General features: G+C 40.5%; 1 protein-coding gene across 2 annotated transcripts in view; it reads right to left on the bottom strand.

The window, feature by feature from the left end:
- The window catches only part of TBCA (tubulin folding cofactor A), a 31,515-nt gene extending 19,615 nt beyond the window's left edge, over positions 1 to 11,900 (bottom strand). The window contains exon 1 of one of the 2 annotated variants that reach the window (XM_080373304.1): positions 11,727 to 11,900. In XM_080373304.1, the coding sequence (XP_080229430.1) occupies positions 11,727 to 11,779 (53 nt within the window). In that variant the 5' untranslated portion in view covers positions 11,780 to 11,900. Of the gene's footprint in view, positions 1 to 1,846; positions 1,876 to 11,726 lie in introns of those variants that run through there. The other variant, XM_080373305.1, reaches the window with a different exon arrangement.
- Between the last annotated feature and the right edge of the window lie 11,359 nt (positions 11,901 to 23,259).

Genomic DNA, 23,259 nt, shown 5'->3' with positions numbered 1-23,259 from the left:
GTCCATTCTATTTTGAACTTTGTGTTAAAAAGGGCACTGGATTTCTCAAATTTCTGAAAAGACTGTTTTAAGTATTTTATTTGGACTCCACATTTGTGACTATTTATTAAACAGAACTAGATCTATTAATGTGAATCCTCAGAGATGCTCTGAGCCAGTTCAAGTGTTCTATGGTATTCACGTATTGATAGTTTATACTTGTATGATTCTTCACAAATTATATTTGCCAGGCAAGCACACTCCAAGGAGTTTGGCTAGTGTATTTCCTATGGCTCTCCTTCCTTCCTGACATAGACCTAACACCTGCCAGAATTCATGGACATCCTTAAACATCTATGTGACGTGATGGTGTTGTGCATTTTCTTGTGCCAAAAATACTGTACAAAAATGGTATTTGGAAGTCTTGAAGATATTCTTGTGATCAAACAGCCAAACAAAACAAAGGCTTCATTTGTTACTGTATACCTAACATCCACAAGTTCCTAAATGGGCCAAAAGTCTTCCTCTATGTACCTGTAAGGTTGATCTGTTCTGCAAGCAGTTAAGTACTTCCTTACACCACCTACAAGATGCAGAAAAGTCTTTGAAAAGCAGAGAGAAACCTTCTCAAGTCCAGTTTTGCTCAAGAAGTCTACAAAAGATCCAAACATTCAAAGTCATCATGTATCTGTAATATTCTCTACATTCATTCAGTATGCCCTTTGGCCATAAAGTTCTTTCTTCACACTTCAGTCTTTTTCCCAGATTTCAAAATAAGGCCTCAAATTTTAAGACAGCAATGTGGTGTGTTTTTTTTTTAAATTAACAACATTGCTATAAAGAGTTATTTAAAAATTACAAAGAGACAGTCACAATCTAAAATAATGGTAAAATATTTTGCAGTTGGGTCAGATGTTAAAAAAATGCAAAATCTCTAAGGAAGTTTCATATTTTAATAAATTGTTACTGTTTCCACATCTCATTCTGCTTTCTAGCAAGTATGACAGTTCTGTGGACCATCAGGAAGTATGTGAGAGCTTTTGATTCAAAGCACCTGCTAGTTAAGATAACAACTAGTGACTGAAATTTTCCTTTCATTTTCCCCCTTTTAAAATAAATCTACTGACCAAAAATTCTCATCTTTCCTATCCTTGATACCCAAAGTTAAATATGTAAAAACTGACAAGCAACTGCATACAAATTAGATTTGCTTATTCTCATACTTCAAGTCTCCATTTATAATAGGTCTTTTCACCTTCAGAACTCTATATAAATGTTCAATGGAACTGAAGACTCCCTTATTCCTGGTTTAAATCTAATGGCAATAAGCTGTTTTCCTTAGTTATTGTTCATGGACCCTGAAGCAGAAGTCTACAGCCCTAGAAACAGGGAAAAGATTACCCAAACAAAATAGTATTTTACTAGCTTCTCGCAGCTTTTCAAAATTAAGAAGCAGAAACATAAGGTCCAATTATTCTGGACCTGTGTTCAGTGCCAGCCAGCAGTTACCTACTAGGGAAAGAGTATAAGAAACAATTCAAGCCTAAAGTGACACTTCCTGTAGTATACCTGCCTCTAGAAATCAAGTTAAGGACTTTTTAACACTGAAGAACAAAACTAAACCATCAGTGTTTAACAGGCAATAGGTAAGCTCCTGGCCGACTACTGCCCTTTTTAAAATCCTTTACACATTTGACTTTCACACCACTTAACAATCAATTTCACAATTTGCGTGTACTGTGTAAAAAGCACAGTTTTATTATCTAAAGATGCAGACCAAACTCAGATAAGCTCAAAGGGCTTCAGAGAACCCTAAGGTAGAAGTGAAAACAAAAACAAACAAACAAACACATAGTTCCTTGGGTACCTTTTCCATACCATTATGGATTTACTTCCTCATTTGTCTTCCACTCACTTCCTCTTCCTGACTTCAGCTTCCCAAGCTGAACAGCAAAGTAACACAAGACGGTTCCAGACAGACAAAAAGCGACCACTGCTGTACAGAGGTCTTCTCCCCCGACACCCCAAGCATACATCTTTGCCAGCACTAATACTGAAACAATCCCTCTATGGGCCAACTCAGTTCACCAAAACAGCAACAAATTAGCACAGTAAGAAAAAAAAGAAGCTGTTAGTTTTTGTCGTGGGTTAAACAAATTGAGTGAGCTCAGTAAGAAGTTTGACTAGTACCAGAGACCACAGAACTGGACAGAGAGAGAGGGAAACAGGACCCCTGTACTTAGGATGATACTGATTTCTCAAGGGACTTCACTCCTAGTTTATTTAGGCACAGAGCTGTGAGTGGTTTCTACAGTTCTAACTACTGGCTGCTGCTGAAAAAGCTCCAAATCCCCCTTCCTTTCTCGCTCCCCAAAGATACCTATGTTCCTACCCTGGTTCTTATACATCAATGCTAGTGTCGTCATCTGCAGCTGCACCATTAGCAGCAGCAAGTAGATCTACCTCTCTGATCACAGGAAGGGCACACAGCTTATCTGAAGGTTGACAGATGAAAAAAGTATGCACAACATCAGTTTTTCAAACGCATAATGAAGTTCAGATCCTCTGCAGTTTCTGTCTTCCTCTTAACACCTTCCTGAGCCACAGTCACAGGCAGGAACTACCAGTGGATGCGTAGAATAAAAATGGTAAAAATGGCACAAGGACAGCGCAAGCACACACTACTACTCTTTGTATGTCTCCCCCAACCTACAGCAATTGTCAACAAACCAGGTTCTACCTGAGCTACAGTGACACCTATGTGCTTAAGCCACCCAATAAAGACTGTTCTCTAGCATTAGAAAAATCAACACAAGTAACACTTCCCTCGCTGGACTGAGCAAGCTCAGTGGAGCTCTGAAGATGATGAGAGGGAATTTCTCAATTTCCCTACTGTTTAGCTTCACTATTGAAAGGACATGCATCTTTTCAAAACTATTGTTACTATTAACCACGGTATATGCTAATATGCCATGGATTCAGCCCAAGCACACAGAAACCCCAAAGCAGACAGCATGTATTGACTAGATAATGAAGTATCTATGCTGACTTAGTTGAAACCTAAAAATTCATAATAGTGTAACTGTACAGGGTACAGCTTTTTTTTTTTTTTTTTGGCTGTAGTATAATAAATTCCATGTATTAACACTATGCACAATTATAGCACAAGTAATTCAACAACTGCAGTAACACTGGCATACACTAATCACTACCTGCAGAGCTTAAAAGACTAGGTCCCAAGTCTGCAAATTACTTACATGTACTCTTGGGTTCACTAAGGCTACATAAGCACACACATTACAGACCGGGGCCAAAGAGGAAAAGTCAAGGAACGAAGATGAAGGAAGGAAGGAAGAAAGAAATACAATACTTGACACAGTTATCATGAGCTGCCACATTTCCTTAGTCATGAGTGACTACTTTTGGATTTGGACAGGATCTCAAGTTGATGCATTTATTTTCTTGATAGCGACAGTAACATCACGAAAGATAAACTTTCTCTTTCAAGAGTCAAGATGTAACCGTACAGAAGTATAGGCATAATTTTTAGCCCCTCCCACATCCACAGCTTACAGAACTGAGTTACCATGACGTTTCAGGTTAACTTTGCAAGCCTGGCTTTTGTCAGGGATTACTACTGTGAAAATCAGTTACAGGATTTTCTTATGTCAGAAAATTATTTTTTCAATTAAAAAAAATTTCAAAAATAAAAATTACTTTTAGTTTTTTTATAGCATCTGTTACTAGAGATGTCTCAATCTCCAAGGCTTTTACATTCTCTCCTTGCCTCTCAACAGTTATTTCCCTCTTCTTGCAATACATTCATACAGATTTTTTTAAAACCTTGCCATAGCAACAACTGAAGTTCTCTTTTTTGCCCTGCTGAGAAAGTCTGCATGACCAGGGCACCCCTGAATGCCAGCAGACAGTGGGAGCATGGAGGGGGATAGAGGAATGAAAGAATCGAGTAGATGCAACCAGGATGAAAGCTTTTAAGTTATGGACTACTCAGAAAGCAGAAGATGCTGGCTGGGGATCAAGATTTTGCCAAGGTACTGCAAAAAGCACCTGGGATGGTCAGGGGCAAAGAAGTGAAAGGCTGCTCCATCATGAGAACTGAAAGAGCATTTATGATGGGCTGAAGGCAAGAGCTGGAGAGAGGTGAGAGGTTTATCAGCCCATCCTGAAGAGGCTCTGGCAAAAATTTGGGAAGAGAATGACATGGAATAGAATGGGACAGAAGTTAAAAGTTGTAAATGCTAAGGAGCCTGAGAACGTCACCTCTAAAGAAGCAGGAATAAGAAATGGGACTTCTGTTGTGGCAACAATTCTGGTTACCACAGAACTCCACTTCAGTTTCCCTTCCAGGACCTAGCCATCATCTTCAGTCAAGACCTCCGTTTTGTAGAAAAAGCATAGAAAACACTTCCTCCCCTGCCTGCCCCTCCCCCACAACTGGCGATAACCAACTGGAAGCATTACAGCAATGAGCAAAATTAAATAGAACAAGTCGCGTGTAGACAATTCACAATGCATCAGGAAAGAGAATAAATATAAAGAAAATACGATGGACCTCCTGATCCTGAATGAGATTTCCACCTATGTGATACATATAATTTAGTGATACTTGAAAGTCAAGCAGGATGGATTATGATTGTTAGTGCAGTTGTAACTCATCTTTCACACAGAAAGCACTACCATAACTTTAACACTCTTTTTCGTTTGTTTTCCCATAGATCCACAGTCTAATTCAGCACAAAACGATTGCTTTACCCACGTAAGTGATTATATGGCTCCATGCCATGAGTAAGAATGCCATGAAGATAGCATTGTATGATCAAACCCAAGACAACAGTACTACAATATACATAATGTCACCAAACTAGAGTTGCCAAACAACTGTGACTACTGCATTTCCAAACTTTTGAAAGACTGCTTAAAGAATTTAAGGTTACAAAGCCACATGTTCTGGCCCAAATAAAAAAAATAATCCTTCTTCCTTAATATTGCATCACTACTGACACCTACAGTGATAAAACCTGGTGTGCAACATAGTTTTGCCAATTAAGATGATGACATCAGTAGATTACTATGATCATCGTGGACATAAACAAGAGAGTTTTGCCTCAGGGGGCAGAAGATAATTGTAAACACAAAAAAACCTGAGATGCCAGAACGATGCATTTCACTAAAGGCTTTGATTTTTTTCTTTTAGAAGAGGTAAATGGGATGGAGGAAGGAATGCAAAGGAGGCAATTTTTTAAGGATCTGACTATTATTCATTTAAGTTTGTGAAATTCTTCTGAAAAGGAATAAGTGTTTAGGTCTGCTTAAAAAGGTAAAACAAATGAAATCAAAACCATTTAAAGAAACCCCAAACACCACCACACTATACAATTTCCAGAGCAACCACTGTCTTCTTCTCACAGCTTTTTAAGATGTATGGGTACTCTTTGGTATTCCTGGAGTTTCAAAGAAAATATGCTTTAAAAAACACAGGGAAATAGGAACTCCTTCAAACAAGTAGTTTGTTTCTTACTACACTCAATTTGCAATTACCCTTCAACTAATTATCTGGGTTGGTGACTACGTATGCCACAGATATTAACTCAGACAGCACTACGTAAACGCAGGTGCACTCTTTCTCAGCCAGTTGACATAAAGCAGTTTTTTATGTGGGACAGAGACTAAGTTAATAAGGCTAAAAGACTGAAGGGGCCTTCATATGCAGGGCCAATTCAGGATTTTTGGTACCTGACCCTGATGCCAGGAGCACTGCAGAAGGTACTTAAGACATATCTAAGCAGCTCTGGACCACAACCACCACATCTGGCTAGTACTGAAGCCAAGGTTAAGACTCCAGGACTGAGCTGGTGACAACCCTAGACAACAGATGTACAATGCTCCAGCACTCTAAGAAGGGTTATGTAATTTGGATAGAGTCAGCTTGTATCCAACAGTGCCTGCAATATATTCACTGTCCTGAATCCCTGAGCTCTTGGATGTGCAGTGAACACACACTAAATCGCTTTATCATGCTGACTCAGTATAGCTGAGCAGCTCTGCAGATCATTCCGCAATACCCGTGCAAGATATCCCAGCCTTTCCTATTAACTGAGCTAAGAAGCAGTTGTTACATGCAATCTTCTAATTACAATGAGAATGAAGAAAGGAGATATGAGTTTCTTCATCAATATACTGATGCTATGAATTGGAGCTAGTGCCTATGGCTAATGGGAAACAAGCAAGAAAGTACCTATAATTCATATGGTGGTCAGAAGATTGAGAAAATTTGTGACTTACACCAGAAATGGCAAATTTCTTGAGCAACCAAGAAAGTGAAGTATTTTTGTGCTTGAATTAGCAGTAGAATCAACATACAGCAAAAAGAACATCTGCATTCTCTGCAGCTCTTCATGCTTCACTTGCACAGTGTATCCTGAACTCACCAGTAAAACAATTCCATTTAAAAGAACTGTTTAAATCTGTATTTCAAAATAGACCAACAGTTCTGTGTAACTTGCAAAACTTTCTGTGCTTGGGGAAAAAATAAATACCATAGTGTAAATTCCTTGACAATGTATGATATTTTACAAAGAGAAAAACAGTATCAACACCAGTGGAACAGGCAAAAGAATGATCCTGGGAAGATTCCATGGTTTTAGAAAGGTGGTTTTAAAAAAGAGCTGCTTCACAAAAATCAATACACTTTCCCCATAGGTTCATGATGTAAAATTCTATAATCAAGGCTTGTAGATTTGTAATTATGGTATGTCAGCCACATTTAAACAAGAGTGTTAAAAGATTGTTAAAGTTAAACTAACACAATTGCAATGTGAATTGTCTTAGTCTCATTCTAATCTCCTGGTGTCACTTCCACTTAATCAGTCGGAAACTGGGCAAATGTCAGTGCTATTTTCACATGACCCAACTTACTTTGTTTGCAGTAGTTTTTAAAATCATCGCCAATCTGAAATGAGAGTAGGATATTTCTTGAAGTTTTTTTCTGCTCAATTTCCTCCCTATCCAGCAGTTTGTCTGAGTTTGGATTTACTGAGAGTAAGACTATTTTGAAGTGATTAAACCAGAAGTACTGCTTGTTAGGCCACAAATACAGCAAACGTTACTATTCATGCTCATCAAATCTACTTTTCCTGAATGACAAGCTAATGAAAGTATGCAAAAACCAAGAGCCTGGCTACCAGATCTGTCAAAAAACGCAAGAGGTTCTCCCCATTCCTAGTTTAAATTTCTTTCACTGCTACACAGCAATGTAAGAAACATGAAGGCAAGTGAAGTACCCATGACCAGTCTCGAGAGGGGTACACAAAGAATTTATGACATACAGCTAAAAAAATCCCAAAGCAGAACAGCTGCTTTCTTCTTAGCCTGAAAAAAGTGATGAGTTGGGTAACTAATGAGAAAAAAAGAATGTGCTACAGCAGATGATTAAAAGAAAGACAAATGAAATGTCAAAAAAGTTTGATACAACCTAATGGTTCTTGATCCTTACCTTTTTTGATACAGTCTCATAGCCTGAGCATTGAGTGTGCTTGAAAATCAGTGTTAGAGGCTAAATTCAAGTACTTTTCTAGACTGCAAACACAGGAAAAACTAAGGAAAAGTAATTGAAGTGTTAAGTCAGTCTCTTTATGGCATGTTTAATAAGCTTCTACACGAGTCGTGTCACACACCAGAAATAAGCATCTATATAGCTGTTCTAGTCCAAAATAAGAGGGCAGTGTTAATGTTCCTAAGTTGACTCAAGTCACTTGCATGCCCACTGTAGTAGAGAGTACATAACTAGGCTTCTAGTTGGAGAAGGAAAGGTGGAATGGGACAGAGCCATACCTCTTCTTGTATCTGCGTGCAGCTGTCACGGAAGTGGGAGCTGGTGCTCTACTATCTCACACACACAGAGTGTAAGATAACTCCTTTTCTCTGCCACCTTCTCTTTTTTTTTTTTCTAAGTTACTTCCGCTTACAGTATGCCAGCTGCTGCAGAGTAACTGTAGATGTGCATATTGTTATCACACAAAACCAAGCTAAGTTTACTTGCTTATTCACACAGCCATTCTTCAAAAGCATATCTGAATCCTGTTGACTGCACTTGTATCACTTCCCCAAAAGCTTTCACCCCTTCCTTTGTACTAGCCCTAAAACACATAGAGTTGTGTGTCGTGAGCTAGTCCAGGCAAGCCTCATCCTTCAAAATAACTTTACTTTTTATTGATAATTATTTTTACTATTATTTATATTGTAAATAATAAATTATTTATAAATAAATTACATTTATAATTTTAAACATTATTTTTGTGCAGGGAACAAAGGAGGAGGCTGTCACATAGTCCCTTAGATCTGGATTAGCTTACGACATCATGGACCAACATCAAGACGTCTCTTGTCACAAGTGGAAATTGTTTCAGCTCAGAGGAATACCCACCTATACAATAACCCTAAAACATACCGTAACTTATTAAGCATTGCTTTTAAGAGGTGATAGGATTTCTATTAGGCTTACAAAATAGTTCTCAGGAGTAGTCAGACTTTGCCTGGACTTGTCTTGGCCAGCCTAGAGCTTTGTTTACTTGTTTAACTGTAACCACTATTATGACTAGGTGACAATTACCTGCGTTGTTTTAATTTTTGCTCAGCTTTGCACCACTGTGCAGTATAACACTATTGTATTGACTTTGTTACTAACAAAAATGAGGTATGTCTGACTTAGAATATAAAAAGTGGCGTAAGAGATCAAATCTGATGACAGCAGGAGCATGGGATGATAGCAGAGCTCTTGAAAATGCAGGCACAAGGAAGCGCAGAACTGTGCTGGTGCTTTAAACAACTCACCAATATTCAAAATTGGTCAAAGGAATAAAACCCTGAGAGATGGCTAAAGCCAGTCTTAGGATAACAAAGAAAACATGTAAAACACACCATATGCAGTAAATTCAGATAAAATGTGGAGCACAAAACAACGAAGAAAAGCCAGGACATTGATTTTTTTATATGCATTTCTAGATGCAGATTCTGAGAAGTACAAAACAATCAACATCATACTCCTCTCAACAAACGATCTGCGATGCCGATGACTTGCTTGAATTTGTCCCCTCCCCACTAACAAATAGAGCCAGTGGCCTTAGAACCTAGGGAGCTGGCAAAAAGGTGGGTATAACATTAGAGAAAGGGTGCTATTAGAAACAAAGTAGAAACATCATAAGCTTTGCCTACACTAATTTACTGTATATAATTTGAACAGTGCTAGTATCACTCTAAATGCACTAATACCCAGTAAGAACTGAAGCAACCTACTCTGGAACTTGGATGCAACCAGCTTGTAAGAAAATCAAAATCGGCATGCATGGATTTCCATAAATCAAGTGAACAAACAGAAGAGCCACGCTAAGCAGTAAAGAAATCACCCACATACAGGACAACAAACACTACTGAATTTTAATCTCCTCCGCAGCTTTCCCAGACTCACTTAGACTGCAGAAGCAGAGCAATGGAGAAAAAGAACACGCAAGCTAATCTCAGAGCTAGAAGTACTACTATGGACAGTAGCATACAGACACTGAGCTAGCTCTACATGCAGTTATCTGCATAACCATGCTGGCATCATCAGGCCATCATTAGGTCCAAGGGGACACAGCCACATGGTACACCATCCACCACGTGAACATGCAGGCCTCACCAGCTCTGCTGGGGTCTCCACCCAGTTGTTCATTGCCTAGTAAAGACTTTTCCCTCAGTCTTCCCCAACCTATGAACATGAAAAAAAAAAGCCTGTTCAGGTAACTTCCGTGATGATTTATCATTAAGCAATGGTCACCTGAAATGCTAGTCAGTACTACCATGCAGTTCTCTCAGTAAAGCTATCTAATAGCAGCAACAGGCCAGTAGTGAAACTTCTACAAATTCCAGAGTAAAATTATTTCTTATTAGATACAACAGCTGTCTCAAAAGTCTCTAGACAAGTTACACTTTCAGCTAATAAAAAGAATACAGACTGAAAAAAAGTTAATCTAAGTAATCCTATTTTCCCCAGACCTCAGAATACTTTGTCTATAAAAACTAGCACAAAACACAACAGAGGACATTTAGAATGCTCCTGTCCAGCAAAGCCAGTAACCATAACACAAGTCATGAAAGGGACCTAAAGTAAAAGGCAGTCACCACTACACTAACACTACCTAGCTTAAAAAACTCACAAGTTCATGACTTGCATGCCCTATATAGTGACAGGAAACAGATCCTTACAATCCTATAACCAAATTCTTGCTTGAAGCAGTACTTCAGAACTGCTTCCCACTTGGAGCCTAGAATTCAAAAGTGCCTCTATCTAGCATAAACAGAGTGATAAATCTGCATCCATTACACTTTTCTAATCTTCAAGTCCAATCTTCCAAAGCTCATCAGGTACTAGAAAGTGTGTCCATCTTACTGTCAGTCTTCTAACTGAAACTGGGTAAGTCAAAACACAAAGTTGATTTTATGAAACTGGATTATTTAACACCCCAATCTGGCACACATACTAATTCCTGTTTCTGCCTCAGCCAGTGCAGTTTTTGTAGGGTATAGCTTTAATAATCCCCTCTCCTGCTTTCAACTGGCATAGAGTTATTTTTCTTCTTAGTAGCTGGTGCAGCGCTGTGTTTTGGATTTGGTGTGAGAACAATGTTGACAGCACACTGATGGTTTTAAGCTGTTGGTTAGTAATGTTTATGTTAAGTCAAGGACTTCCCACGTTTCCCAGGCCCTGCCGGTGAGGGGGGTGACGAGGCACAAGACATTGGGAGGGGGCACAGGCAGGACAGCTGACCCCAACTGATCAAAGGGATATTCCATACCATATGATATCATGATGAGTATGTAAAGCTGAGCGAAAAGGAGGAAGGGGGGGGACATTTGGAGTGATGGTGTTTGTCTTCCCGAGTAACCATTACGTGTGATAAAGCCTGGCTTTCCTGGGGATGGCTGAACACCTGCCTGCCCATGGGAAGTGGTGAGTGAATTCCCTGTTTTGCTTTGATTGTGCGCAGGTGGCTTTTGCTTTATCCATTAAACTGCCTTTGCCTCAACCCAGAGGCTCTCCCACTTCTGCCCTTCCGATCCTCTCCCCCGCCCCACCTGGGGGGAAGCGAGCAGCTGCATGGTTAAACCACAACACCCCACTGTGACCAAATACTCTACACCAAAGCCTTGCGGTTTTGGTCACAAGAAGAGAGATTCAGACAGATAAACTGCAATTTTTCTTGAAGATTAAGCTTGTGTTAGAACTTGGCAAAATCGAGACTCGGGTGATGAATCTACCACCGGTTTTGCAGTTCGAACATGCAAATCAGAAATAACCCGTTTAACAGTTGTTTCGGTAAGACTCGGTGCCTCGGCACGGTGTCCCAGCGTGGCGCCCCAACAACCCCAACGACACCGAACACACGCCGTTAAGGGCCCCGGGAAGGACGGGCCTGCTCCCGGCGCGGGCGGAGCCGGCAGCGCCAGGGCCGCGTCCCCCCCAAACTCCAGCAGCCCCACGCAGAGCAACGACACCGCCGCCACCCCGGCGGCCCGCAGCACGGACCACCGGCGACGCTCGGCCCGGCCCGGCCCGGCGGAGCCCTCGGCGGCGGCAGGGCCCTCCCTGCGCCCAGTGCGGCGGGGCTGCCCGCGGGGCTCGCAGCAGGGCGGCCGCCCCCAGCGGCCCAGGCGGAGGCCGCGCCGCCCTCCCCTCGCCGGCGCGCACTCACCGTCTCACGACGCCGGTTTTGATCTTGATTTTCCTCAGGCGCGGGTCAGCCATGGCCGGGGAGCTGGACACCAGCGGCGCAGGTTCGGAGGGGACGGCGCGGCGTCGTGACGCCGCAACGCAGCACCGTGACTCCGCAGCCCGGCGCCGCGCATGCGCCGTGCGGCACCACCGGCAGCGGGGCGGGGACCCGCGCTCCCCCCTGCCGCCAGGCCGCGGCGTGGCGCCGTCCCCGCAGGGCGGGCGAGGGGGGTGGCGGCGCCGCTGAGGTCACCGGTGCCGGTCGCCTCGGGTGCGGCACAGGAATGCTTCTGAAGTGGCGCGGCCGGCACAGTGACCGTGGCAGGGGGTGGGGTGCGACCAGCGTCGCCGGATCCCGACCCCTGGTAACGCGGTTATCGTGGCTCACGCCATGTTACACGGCAAGCAACCGTTCCCTGGGACATGGTGGGCTGAGCGTGCCTTCCCTCCCCGCGTTACCAGGCGCGGGAGGTGCTGTGCGCCAAGCAGACAAACCAGAGAGGTGTATCTTCCCCTCAGCTACCTCGAAGGCTCCTGGGCACCAGGCCAGTTACTCCTTTTCCTGTCTTCCTTCAAAGGTCCTAGACACGTGGCCTGCCTGGTGGTGTTGGTCCCACCACAGGACAGGGACAGGCAAGAGCACCCAGAGCACAGCCTGTGAAACCGAGCAATTGCAAGTCCTAAGGAGGAACCTGGTCCAGAACTGCTGCTGGACAGTGTGGCCCGGGACCCCTCGCTGGCCAGGGACACCTCCATTGTCACCTGCTTCCACCAAGGACAGTGACTCCCTTTATATGATTCTTCATCCTTTTATATGATTATTCAGTCCCGATTATGATTGCCATATTGATACGGCAAACCACGTACTAGCATCCAACCCAATCTGCAGTGGGTCTGGGTGATTAAGAACCATAAGTTGTGTTACAAAATTCTGTATTATGCTACTTATAGATTATACTACACTGATTCTGCTTGTAGAAGTCCTGTGGCATTCCAATCATAAATTCTGTGCTATACTAATCGTAAAATCCTGTTAAGAAAATAAAGCTTTAATTGTAACTATGACTTAGTTCTGTTATCATTCTGCCAAGGACCTCTGGAAGAACCTGTCTGTCCCCTTGGCGTCAGCTAACCGGTAGAAACAAATAAAGAGGCAATATTAGCATGGGCAGCTCGGTCCTCAAGTTACAACTGACTTCAACTGGTTACAACTGGTTCAGGGGCTGTTTTCCTTCATGATTATATTTAGCTGAGGCTAAACGTTTAAGGGGTCAGATTCTTAAAAAAAATTCCTCTGGGTCTGTGTTTGAAAGAACTTCTCCTGAGTGAGTATTTAAATCAGTAAGTAAGGAAAAAATAGCTTTAATGAATACATAAGAAAGATAAATATAGTTTCAGGGGAGTACTGCTCAGAAAGGCCTGCAGAGCCCTTTTTCTCTTCTGCATCCTTTTGTCCTGTTAGTTGCTTGCCCTGACTGGACACTGCCAGTGACCAACATCTCTTGAGAAAAACTGGCTGCAGGGGATGTCATGTCACTTCTGGCAACATGCCAGCTACAGGTCATTAGCCAGCAGCTGTGGGAATGCGGCTGGCACCATTGGGCCCCATTTGGACATGGCATAGGGAGGGCCAAGATCACTCAGGTCTGCAGAGCTGTGTCTTACCTACACGGGAGGACCGTCACAGAGCCCAGCCAGCCTCCCTGGGGACCTGCAAGCCAGGCCAGCCCAAACACAACCTTGGCTCAGCAGGTTTTCTCTGCAGGGAGGTGCAGGTCTCAAAATCACCAGCCTGTATAACCCCATGAATGACTATGACCTGGAGATGAGTTTACAGGTGTGTTATATCTTTGATATGCAAAGCTGCCATCGCCAGTGCTGGAGGAGGAGGGAGAGCATCATTCTGGCAGGCACAAGGGAAAATGCAGCCCCTTACTTTGACAGAAACTGAAATCTTAGTAACCTGGCTTCAGAAGGCTGTATAAAGTCATGCTGGGGCTGAAGCTGTTCTCTAAACAATTCTGAGGCAGCACCATTATGCTACATAGGCTTTGAAAATACAGACCGCTGCAAGGAAAGCTACGTTACTGCCATGCACCTAGACATCAGTTATTTTTTCAAAAAATAGTCTTCAATGTCATTTCTATATTTGACATAGTTGTTCCATAAGTGAGAAGGCCAACAACAAATAACAGTACAAAAATAAAAATTGCCTAGAAGCAGCAGTATTAAGAAAAGTAACTCTTGTTTTCAAGTGCTACAAATGCTTTATTTCTGGCCCTGAAGCATTAACTCATATCACTGACAGTGTTTAGGCTCAGCTACTGAATTTTAGAATAGAATGCAATCGTTTTCTTACAGCTAATTCATATAACTAAACAGATGATAATACACCAAATCTGAGTTCATATTTAAGCACATATGACAATAACTTGAAAGGAGTGTTACTGGTGGATGCTGAGCTATATTGTAAAATATGTCTAAAAGCATGATCTGCTTCATTATTCATACAAGTTTATATTAGTACCTGAAAATTACAAATTAACACTTTAAAAAATAATAATTTTATTTCTAAAGGTCTGGATATCTGGATGTCCAAGAAAGTATGTCTAATGCCTTCCAGGACAGATATTCCTTTTTTAATGAAAGGGGTTTTTTTCGTTTTTGCCAGAACAACTTTAAAACAAATTCTAGCCTGGTCAGTGGTAAATGTGTTTCCATGTGAATTTGTGACATTACACCAGATACGGATACACTCCATTATGAAAATTGTGAATCCTACTGTACATTTTGGATGGTACAGAAACTGTTGATTCTTCAATGAATTCTGGCAGCATTCTGCTTGTGTTGCGTCTAGTTGAAGGTTTTTCATAGGGTCTATTAGCCCTAAGTCATTACGTGCACACTGTCGCATAGAGGCAGGTACCTAAACGTAATTTGCTGATGCTCTAGCTATTCAGACATACGGAGCAAGTCATTCTGCATGTGCAACACTCACACATATCTTTATGTGTTCTCCTGTATTGCTCCTTCCCAGCATTTCACGTGTGAAGCTGCAGCTGCTGCGAATATGACTTCCTCTCCTCTGACCATTGTCATCAGGTCATCTCAGCTTTCATTTGGCTCCACATAAGGAATATTTCCAAGGCAGTTTGTTACATGTTTTGCACAAATTTACTTGAGTGGGTGTATTTGCCACTGCCAATGTGCTATGCCTTCTGTTTAAAGAATCCAGCTAAGTCTTATTTATTTCTTCTGGATAAGAGCAACATAGTGATTACTGCTTATTCCCATTTCACTGAAGAACGAAGGACTGGAAGCAGCTAATCAGCCTGATGAGCTCAGATCCCTCTGCACGCATAAACAACTATGTAATAGATGTTTAATCTGAAATGTTCGTAGTGCACCCAATTTGCATTCAAGGGAGCACCCAGGCTGCAAAGCACTTCCTACAATTCATAATATTCTCTGTGAAAAACCAGCTTAAGAAGTTAATGCCACACATATGCTTCGTCACAAGAAAAGATCAGACTCAAAAGCATTGCAGTATGCCACAAGTGCCTCTGTTATTAGCAATTCCCAGTTAATGTCTCTCCATTAAAGACTACTCTGAAGAAACACACAACTTGCAAGCTGTGCAAATAGTAAGTCTTGTGAGTCCTGTATTCTCATCGTATCCCTTCCTCCCTTTTAAATTAATTTCCTTGGCTTTAGTGAGGGAGTATCTGAAATAACAGGGCTGTTGCTGTGGAGCTGTTTTGTGCTACACCACTGGTTTGTTTGGACTATAAAGCCAAAATATTTGTCAGCCGATACAGTTCAAATCAGAGGTATGCCACTTCCACCCATGCTGCTGAGGTCAGAGCATACCTTGCAGGAGAAGGTGCAGTCACCTCTAAAGTCCACTAACCCCCAGCTTCCATTTCGATCGTCTTGTCCACTACCAGTTTTTTAGACAACTCGGAAAACCCATGGCCACAGCCGTGCCCAATATACATTTGCTTCAGCTGAGGACTAAGAGCATTACTTTAATAAGTAAATGCTCAATGAGCTTTTATACTATTTTGTTTACCCATTAAAACCATCTGTGCAGTTTGAATATAATTTCATTTTCATTTATGATAAAACAAAATGTGGAAATCATTTAGTCTTCAAATTTTATCTTTTTTGTAGGAAAAGCAAATTTTATTCAGCCTCTCTAAAGGGTACTACATAAATAAGATTAGATTTTGAATAGAAGTTAGTAGTGTCTCCTTCATTTTTCTTATATATTCAGTAGATAAAATTAACCTATGTACAGCTGGCCAGCACAAAGTTAGGCACCTTTTACGCGCACAAGAATGAATTTCCCTGGTTCTGAGCATACAACATAGTATCAGTATTCCTTATAGCATAGACCTCTTGACCCACTTTCTTATGAAGTGATCATCACCGGTCAAAATGATGTTCCACATATATCCCCCCCAAAATGCCTAGGGAGTTTTTCAATGCCACAAATAGAGGCAAGTAGCACAGGCCATGGGCTGGGAAAAGGATAAAAAGGGTTGTTGCTGCAGAGTTTGTGAGATACCTATGGAACATGGTGAATCAAGTGGGGGCTGTGTTTTCTTACAGGAGAGGCTTGATTACTTTGGGATGTTAGGAAAAGGAGGAAGGAGACACCAGGCAGAAGCTGAAAAGAGTTGTGGGCAAAGACTGCTCCCATTTCTGCCTTTGTACCTTCTCCAAACACCACTGGAATGGATTCTGATTTCATCTATGCTTTTGTGAAAGGGAAGTAGCCCACTGGGATGTGGTGGTGTAAAATCAGAAGGAAACCTACTCATCTTCAGTAAAGTTATAGTGACAGTACAATTTACCCTGCGTAGAGAAGGCAGCAATGGTGATTCCTCAAATATGACACTACTGGGGAGCACAGGTTACAAAACAGCCCTCTCATACAGTTTTCAGGGTTAAACTGTGCCTATAATAAATGCTAAGCTACAATTCAAACCTTTTTAGCTAACTCAAGGCTTTTTAAAAGCAGTTTTTCCTAGCTTAGATCAACCATTAGGTGAAGAGCTAGAAGCAGTGAGAGAAAAAGGGATTTATGTGCATGCATCAAAAGGAGAATATATCCCTTTGCGAATGATTTCCATGGGTCCCCTACCTACAAATGAAGAGATATGTGATATAACAATTCATTGTTCTGACACACATTACAATCATGATGTGCAGTTTTTAATGCATCATGTTACATTAAGCTTAGCCCATGGTCTAACACCATGTAACATAAATTTCTGTGAAGGGAGTAACATAACATGATACTGTCTTTTAAAAGACACACACGATTTTTTCAGATCACCTACTTTTTATCCATGAATGCCCAATCCAAAAATCAAGGTGGCAGACGAAAGTGGAGTGAATGAGTATCCACAAACCAGAGTATTTATCTTGTGTAGTTTTGCTCATTGCTACCTGTAGTCAATGACTCCAGTCAATTTTTATGTTGTAATGCATGAGCAAAGTTGATGGACATATTTTTTTGTCACCCCCAGTTAGATTTTATTCAGGGTCAATCAAGGGAGACCTGACAGCCATTAAGACTGTAAAACACACTGAGAATCCTTACAAGTGTTTATTTCTCAATAGAGAGAGGGGCTTTGATTATGAACCTGTCACTAACCTTATATTGGCTGCTCTCTTTTATCCTACCTTGGAGGCAGATTTTCTGTTTTAATTGATAGTTTATTTTAAAATAAAAGTAACAATGTAAGTGATTCTCATTGAAATGAAATAAAATGAATTATTGATTTGACAATAACTGGATATAATAAAATGTCTAGTGGAAGATTAAATTCAAATCTGAATTTTAAAAAACTCACAGAATAATCCTGCATGTGATCAATCTCTTTCAAAACAAACCCAGAAAAACAGAGGTAGATTTTATGTATTTATATATACTTACACATTTGCTTATTTATCTCACCCTGAGTCATTAGAAAGATTCAGGATTTTTTAAAGACTTTTGAAATAGATGTCTTGAAACTAGTCTTCAGTGCCTGCTGGATTCCTAAGTTATTAACTTTATTTTTAATTGAATCCTTTCTGTGGTACAATACAAAGCAAAACCGTGAAACTCACAGACATCAACTGACATCTGTGTGGGTTTGACTGATCACATGCTTCAGTGCAAAGTTTAAATGCCAGCAAAGGGGATTCTTCCATTTTTGGCCACATCTGAAAACTGCAATTCTTACTAGAGGCTGAGCACTCAGGACAATATTCTCCAATGAAGAAACAATCTTTGCCAGTGTTTAGCAGACAGGAACATGTTGCTAGCACACAAAGGTGAAGGACTGCAAAGTAGCTGGCACCAAACAGGCAGATCATGCTAATATCCCTTATGGTGCTGGATGTGATGTTCTGAAAGCTTCTCATGAGTCAGTAAAAAAGGAAAATAGTATCTGTAGACTGCAGCATCAAGATGAGGCAGTGTTTACAAAGTCTAAGGGACATCAAAAATGTATGCTTTTAATAGGACAGCAATCTTTATTGACAGAGATAAACACACTGTCATGATATAGCTTGACACTGTAAAGCAACTGGCACGAAATCACACTGCCTTGTGATTAAAGTTTAGCACTGTACAGTATCAGTTTAGCACATTTTAAATAGTTTGGAAATTGGATGTTTTGTAATTGGGTAATTATCATAATGTAGGAGTTTCTGATGAGTTCTTGTAGGAATCTGTTCAGCAGGACTAAGCTATTCAATGTATTTATTAATCACCTGAGAGGAAGTATGAAATAATAGCTAGTAAAGGCTGCTGCTGGCAGAAATGTTGTTGACATTGTAAGGAATAAGAACAGATTAGTTCTGTAAAGCAATTTGGATTGCTGGGTGAAATAAACTGATTCAAAATATGCAATTTCAATGCTGGAAAAGCCAGGATCATGCATGTAGGAGCAAAGAATATAAGTCAGACTTGGAAACCAGTAACCCTGGAAAGGAACTGTTGGGTTGTGATGGCTAACCAGCTGAATATGAGCCCAGCTATAATACCATGGCTGACAGAGAGCCAGTGTCATCCATTAATATGCTGACTTGTCAATATTATGTAGGAGTCTTAATATCTAGAAATGCCAAAAAAATGAGGTTCTGGCTGAAATCACATGCCCAGTTCTACACTTTAAAATGGGAAAAAAAACTTATAAGGCTCGGAACAAATCTATGGGAGTGATGCAGTATCAGGACAACATACCCCATGAAGCAAGGCACAAGAAGCTAAAGGTATTTAGTCAGCAAAGAAAAGAAGGGATTTGGTCAGTCTGTAGTCTACATAGAGAAGGAATTTCTGACAGCAGCAGGTTCACAACCAGCAGATAGAATGAGCAGCAGGATACAGCAGAAAGCTCAAAGTAGACAAAATTGGAATTGAATTAAAGGGCCAGATTTTAAGTAGAGAGCATTTAACTGCTGGGAAAACTACCAATGGGAGATGGAGGTGTTTAAGATTGGATGTTTTTCTGTGAAATATGCGTTAGTTTAACTGCAGGTTAAGGCTCAGTGTAGAAATTAGCAGGTGAAATCTGTGCAGGGGTTTAGGCCAGACAATCTCGGTAGTTCCCTCCACCCCTAGAAGTCTGCTTGCCAACATGCATGCACCTGAGCTAAGGAACCAACCTCTTGTACTGCAGACTCAACAGTACTGCAGGATCCAAAATGCACCCGTTGAGAAGAAACTTCAGACTGAAGTCCTACTCCTAGACTAGTAAGGTTTTTTTATGGGTAAGGAAGGTGAGATAGAGGTCAATTTACTTTTCTCTTAGACACAGGGCATCAAGATGCGGGAGATGCTAGAAATAATTACAAAAAACCATCACATTGTAAATATTATAGCAATACTGATTTTGCTAAAATTAGCTTGATCAAGCCAGTTTGATGGAATTTTCATATTTCTAGTCTTCAGTGGGGAATGAAAGCCTTTCTATTTTCAGAACTAATATTTCAAATATGTAAAAGTACATACTGGAGCAACCACTCCTAATCCAGCAGAAAACATGAGCGTAACAGGGAACTAAGCCCTTGAAATATCAGGTATACTTGAGTTATATTTTAGTAGCACGTCTCGTCTTTCTTAAATAAAGCTGAGTCAGGATTAGGTGTCGTGTCTGTGCCTCTTAGGCTTCTTTTACATGAGAACAGAGTTCAGTTTATGCTGTGTAAGTTCAGTATCTAAAAGTGTTTGAATGATTCATCATATACAAATGACTGATATTAGATGAGATGAACCCACCCTGAATGCTTACACGCACACGTGCGCACACCCCCCCCCCAGCTCAACGCTTTTTGAATCTGGAGGTGTTTAAAGTATGTAAGCACCACATTTCTAACACTGACCGTGGGGAAAATACAGCTAGGCATGCAGAGAAACACCTCAGCGCTGACCATACACAGCATGCCTAGTTTAGGAACCCCAGCAAGGCTTTCTGTCCCTTCATCATCTCTGGAGTGATTATTTGCTGCTGGTTTTAGTCTGCAGCTTAACCACCGCTGCCTTGGATTTAGAAGAATGTGGGTCAATTTGCAGTTTCTCCTGCCAGGAAACCATCTGTGGTGGGAGCACAGAAAATATTAGGCATGGAAAAAACTTTTTCTCCTGTTAGTGCAACTTCATGTTTGCTGTAATAATCCCATGTGATTGAAGCAGAGAGAGAAAGAAGAATGACAATGCAACCAAGTGGTTAGGTCACCTCCCTCTGGGAAAATATTAATATGCAAAATGGTAAAACCTGAGCAGATGGATTAGGGAGAGCTTCCATCTTAGAAAGTCCCCACTTACCTGGCCTTATGGGCTCTGTTTCAGGAGACCTTCCTTGACCGAAGAGAGAATTCAAGCAAAGTGAAAGCTCAAACCACTGACCTACTTGGTAAAGCAGTGGCACCGATGCATTTAGGCTTTTAAAGAAAAGATGTAGCTGTCTAAATCCATTAGAGAGTTCAGGCAGGGCATTCTGAGTATAAGGAAGCACCTGAAAGTACATCAGAGAAGGCAATGAAAGACTTTGAGATAGTAGATATGGTTTTCACACTAGCACTTTCTGCAGCACCCCGCTAGTTTCTAGTTGGACAGATATAATGCCCCAGTGACCGTACCAGCAGCCCAAGCACCCAGGGCTCTTGCTGGGAACTTCTAGATGTGCTCAAAAGTTAGACTAAACATAGACATTTACATTTAACCAAAAAATGTCATAAAATTAGATGCATTAAAAATAAAACTGAAATGAGATTTAAAACACTGATAACCTCTATTAAAAGCTTAGATTTTCTCAGCATTATTTCAGTATATTAGAAAGATTCTCCTACCTAGTGGCTTTAACAAAGCTACTTGGGGGATTAGTAGAAAAACATTAAATTTCTAAAGTCAGCATGGACTTAATAATGATTGCCTTCAAATCCATAAATGTGTTACATTTTTTGTCTTTACTGTGATGCTGATACTGGTTTTTGTACTTTTTCGAATGTTTTACTGTACAGAAAATCCTCTGGTTTTGTTGATGTTTGTTTTAGCTGACCTAGCAGATACAACAAATATTTTTGTCATTTAATTAGCATTGCTCACACAGAATTCAGAAATGGATTGAAGACTAAAAATGCAGGATTTTTTTGTCTTCCAGTGTATGAATAAAAAAAAAAAAACAACAGAGAAGGTAACATGGACAAAACCCTAATGGTGAGGGGTCAGATTTCCAAAGATACTTTGGTGCCTGGAGATGGAGATAGATGACCAGTGGGAGTTTCAAAACCCCTTCTACAGATTAAATGTCTAACTCCTATTGACTTCAGGGGAAATGAGGCACTAGCCCCTACAGGCACTTCTGATAATCTCACTGGCCATTTATCTGCATGTTAGACATCTAAGTATTAGCTCCTGGAGACGGAAAATAATATCTCAGTTCACTAAATAGTGTATCCACTTTGGTCATTTAGTAATCTGGAGTTTAAATACATTTCTTTTTATAAGGAAAAAAAATGGTGCTGTATGTTTAAGACAGTTAAATACAATTAATTAAACCAGTATTCCACATTTAAATTTATCTTTAGTTTCCACGCCAATGCATTTTGATAGAAACCCCAGATAAAATCATCATTTAGAAAAGTCTTTTGTTTTTTTCTGAGATATGATACATGTAAAATGTAAGCATCTGAACAAATTACAGTAATTCTCACACTCTCACTGTATGTATTTATATGATAAAATAAAAAAAAGATATTTAAATATATCAAATACACATTGCAAATATGGTTGCATATCAGCTTGGTTTAATTATTGCGCCAGTCAGTGAGAATGAAATTAATTACCAAGAACAAATGCAAAGTAAAAATAAAATCAGCTATTTAAATCAAGGTTTCCTTCTCATTGTTTTTAATCCTAATTAAAATTGGAAGTTCAAATTACTATGAGCAGGTAAAGACTAACACTGATCTCTAAGATACAGCCCTGTGAAATACAGTCACAATCTCTTAAATCTGTTCTTTCCAGAATCATAAGAAATGTTGCACCTTGTTCTCGTGTTTATTGACCCAGATCTATGAAGATTTCTGTGCCTTAATCAACGCAAACATAACATGATGTAAGTGACCTGTTCTCTGAGTTTGTGATTACCCTCAGCTCTGTTGCCAGTATATCACAGGTAACATTTGCCAGTAATAATCCATAATACTCAGAGCTTTTTAACTTCTGTGTAACACTTCCCGAGCAACAGCTGGGCCCTTTGAATGCTTGAGTTTAATTCCTCGATTTTCAGAACCCGCAACACATTTTTCCTCTGTGTGTCTCTGACAAATAAAGTAAAACAAAGCACTCTGTTGTTAGAATAGAGAAGAACATAGCTCAAACCTTGTACCATGAAGCTGAAAAGTGCATACACATGATGCAGCTTGTATGTATTAACCTCATGCTCTGCAAATGCTTTGCCTGAAATGTGCAGGGAATGAAGTAGATCAAATCATAATGCAGAATAATTGATGAAAAATAACATCCTCTTCTTTTCACTGACACTCAAGTCAAAATGTTTTATCTCTTTGTTTTCTAAATCTTGCTGCATCTTGCTGAGAAGGCAAGGAGGGGCAGGCAGGGAGCTAATTTTCTTATTGAGTGCATGAGTAACGAAACTTGTGTGTGTAACTTTTTGCACCACTTGGAAAATTGCCTCCTACTGCATTTCTTTGAGGCTGGAAGAATAACCTTTATACCACTAAGGGTTATAAAAGGCCTAAAGTAAACATTTAATGGTATGGAAACAATAATGTGACATCATTCCAGTAAGTACAGATTTGTGCTGTGCAGCTTGTTTTATAATAATGGTATTATTTAGTCATTTATTGGTCTTGTGAGCAGCTGGAAGGAAAGGAGAAAAAAACCAAACTCCAGACAAAACCAAACAGGTGCACTTTGGGGAACTGTCTTGTATGAGAGTTTTACTGTACAAACGTATAGCTGAATATGACAGTTTGCTTGGCTTGATCTA

Source organism: Falco punctatus (genome assembly GCF_963210335.1).
Source record: "Falco punctatus genome assembly, chromosome: Z".
NCBI lineage: Eukaryota > Metazoa > Chordata > Aves > Falconiformes > Falconidae > Falco > Falco punctatus.
The sequence above is the reverse complement of the archived record's forward strand: the minus strand, read 5'-3'. Positions and strand labels throughout refer to the sequence as shown.